The sequence below is a fragment of the Hippoglossus stenolepis genome, chromosome 12 (assembly GCF_022539355.2).
Source record: "Hippoglossus stenolepis isolate QCI-W04-F060 chromosome 12, HSTE1.2, whole genome shotgun sequence".
Classification (NCBI taxonomy): Eukaryota; Metazoa; Chordata; class Actinopteri; order Pleuronectiformes; family Pleuronectidae; genus Hippoglossus; species Hippoglossus stenolepis.
Window position 1 is genome coordinate 8,841,008 of NC_061494.1, and position 3,190 is coordinate 8,844,197.

The window sequence follows — 3,190 nt, forward strand, 5'->3', positions numbered from 1 at the left end:
GATATAAGAACATCAAAAATACAAAGACAGTGTAAGATATACGACCTTTAAACCAGTAAACCTGGGACTCAACGTGTTGCTGCAGTGCACAAACAATGGGATCACTTCCACTAATTTGTTTATATCTAATCACGATGCTCTGAGATACTTAATATCCTTTTATCAAGTTTTTCCATTCCCATGCCTCAGCTGTACTTTTCTTCTGCTTTGCCCTGTCATCTTCTGAATGCACCGTCTTTAATCGCTGTTTTAACTTGTCAGCATGGGTTCGCCGTTCAGTAGATCTGCCTCAGGCTGCAAGCATCACTCAAGCCTCAGACAGAGACTATGAAATGTACGTCACACAATGACAAGTCGGCAATTGTTTTCTGAAGTGTTTGACGTGGTTAGCTTTGGACGTTATTAAGTGGGGGACTAATTATTTGTGCCAGCTTGGGTGTTACTCCGTGTATCTGAGGCCATTATAGAAAACAGTGTTCTTGTAAGGCAACAACACAACTTGGGAGTCATGACAATCGGACGAGGAAAATGTATATGAACTTTCTGTTTCTTTGAATTCAGTGTGCTGTGATTTTTACTGCAGCAGCAGTGATTGTTATTTAATGTCCCACAATGCCAGATGATGACAGCAGTCTGCTGTGGATCCAAACCTTTCCAGGGGATGCCAGGAATAATATTTTCTGTTTACACCAATTCTGTTTGTCCTCTCCAGACTGAGCTGAGTGAACAAAGCAGATCAGAATATTTTTCCAGAGTGGGAGAAACCCAAGAGCCTTTAAACAGCCCCACAAAAACAAAGAAGACGGTGCTTCAAAAGATGTAAGTATGATCTAATGCAGAACTTTCCAATCCCACCAGTCAGAGAGGACACTCGAGTATCTGTTCATATCCTTTTATCCTTTTGGCTTTTTCAGAGCCAAACAAGCTGGTGTCCAGCAGCAGCTCTGTGCTTCCAGTATGGGGGAGCAGCAAATGGACCAGAGAGCCGGCCCAGAAGAACAAACAGGGGAACTTAGACCTGGAGAGTCAGAATCAAGCCACAAAGAGATGGCACCCAGCTCTGGACAGAAGTTACTCTCGGAAGCAGACGACAAGGTGCCTGTCGCTGGTGCCTTAACTGAAGCCACAGCTCCGATTGAGTCTACTCAAAAGCAGGGCCCGACCCAGGAACAGCAGACTGAGAATAATCCTCCAGACAGCAAAAACCCAACTGGAGCCTCTGTAGTTTTCTGGAAACAAGAAATCAGTCATGAGACCAGCAAGAGCAAGAGGTGCAAGCCGAGCAACGCTGGGGAAGACCCTCACCCACAGAGGGCCAAGAGGACGTGCCTTGGAAGACCTCCAGCCCCAACGCAAACTCACTCCACCAAGTGCTCTACACAAACATCCAAGCATGACCTTCTTCCTCCGCCGCCCCTTCCTCCAGTCGAAGCCAAGTCAGAGTCCAAGGCTTTCCCAGTCTCCGAGTGCACCAAAACCACACTGGAAGTAGAGCTGCTTACGCCAGGGAAACGCGCCCAGAGGCTCCCCCTCACAAGCAATAACACGGCACAGACAAACCAAAACAGGCTGGCCACAAGTCTGAGGGGCCTATCTGTCAAGCCTGCATCCTCGGGCTCCTCTATTAGTTCCAGATCCACACTCGGAGAGGAGGGGAATGAAAATGTGCCCAGAACCTCGAGATTACGACGAATGAAGAGGTCCTGAGGGGAGGGGAGGGGGGGCGAGCTACAGTAAAGATGCCTGACGCCACGGAGATAGATGATATTTGGTCAGGCTACACGTTTACCCCATGCAGTCTCCTCAGATGACTTGCATTTGTACATGTGTCACATTTTACTACGATGTCTGTTCTTTCCACATGTGCTTTCCAGACACACAGATCAAATGCTGAACACATTATGGCAATTGATACACAAGCATTTGAGCTACGCTTTGTCAAATACTTGAAACAGACGTTGCCTCCACCCATAAATAGTGGTGGTCAACAGAGGCTTGCAAATGAAAGTCGAAAACCTTTAATTGGAGTCTAGATTTGGTTTTGTGTTAAAGATTGGGGATTTCAGACAGGCAGGAGCCATGCAGTACGTCATGGCTCGGAGTCTGAAACACTGGCTCCTACGTGTCTGAAAAGTGTCCAGTTTCCCCCGCTGAAGCTCCGCTGTGATTGATCGTTATTTCCACTTTTATTTCATCACTCGCTTCTCAAAAAAGGTCTCTTTTTGAAGTCAGATCTCATTCATATGCAATTTGCTCAATGCTTAGTTGCTAAGCACCTGAAATGTATTTTAAATGTGAGGGTTTTATGCAGCTTTTTTACTGAACCAAGTATGTGTGGTGATATGAGGAGTATTGGAAGTGTTGGTGGTTTTAAATAGGACGACGACAGAATCACATCTGACGCTCAACAGGGCTGCTGACGTAGTTTAGTTGGAACAGAGGTCAACTGTCACTCATGATGATATAACATAATGTTGCCTGAATCCTGATTTTTTATTTTACTGCAAATAAGTTTTATCTCTTAAATAAATGTTTTTATTTGTGGAAATGTGTAATCAGGCTGATCATTTTCTCTAAACATTTGGCTTTAATTAACGAAACATTCTCTTAGAATTGCTGGAATCAAACACTCCAGACTGGCTAACACGTCTGATGTAACTAACAAACCACTGCCTCGCCGCTCTCATGCTCTCAGTATTAGTGGGTGTAACCTGAGATGAGTCACTTACAGAAGCCAATTCTGTTCTTATTGAGAAACTGACCCTAATGTATTAAGTCGCTGCAGAGAGGTGCTGATAATCGCCTGCCTCGGCACTAATCCTTTTAAAACAGATTCTGAATGAGAGTGTGTTTCTAAAATCTAAAATCTGTCCAACTCCACAACGTAGGTGTCTCTAGGCCTCCTAACGGCTTGAAAGGTTTTAGTTAAGCCCACCACTTAAGAAGACCAACAGGGACAACATTGTGTAGGGATCATGAGGACCACAGGTATTTTTGTCTTCAGGATTCAACTTAATACGATGACGTCTTGCGGCAACCTAATTAGCTGTAAACACATTTGGACAGAGACCTTGCTCAAGTTTGTGATGCGTCTCCGGCGGCAGTTCCCACGACAGTCGCACGAGAGAAACCTTTCATATGCTTAGACATGTTGGACTCGGTGCGTCACAGACAGACTCTTCACTCGCCA

The 3,190-nt window shown here is 45.2% G+C and overlaps 1 protein-coding gene across 1 annotated transcript in view; it reads left to right on the top strand.

Moving 5' to 3' along the window:
- The window catches only part of LOC118118570 (SLX4 interacting protein), a 32,252-nt gene extending 29,742 nt beyond the window's left edge, over positions 1 to 2,510 (top strand). Inside the window, exons 7-8 of the mRNA XM_035171694.2 lie at positions 713 to 819; positions 915 to 2,510. Of these exons, the coding sequence (XP_035027585.1) occupies positions 713 to 819; positions 915 to 1,707 (900 nt within the window). The 3' untranslated portion in view covers positions 1,708 to 2,510. The remainder of the gene's footprint in view (positions 1 to 712; positions 820 to 914) is intronic.
- Positions 2,511 to 3,190: the final 680 nt, after the last annotated feature.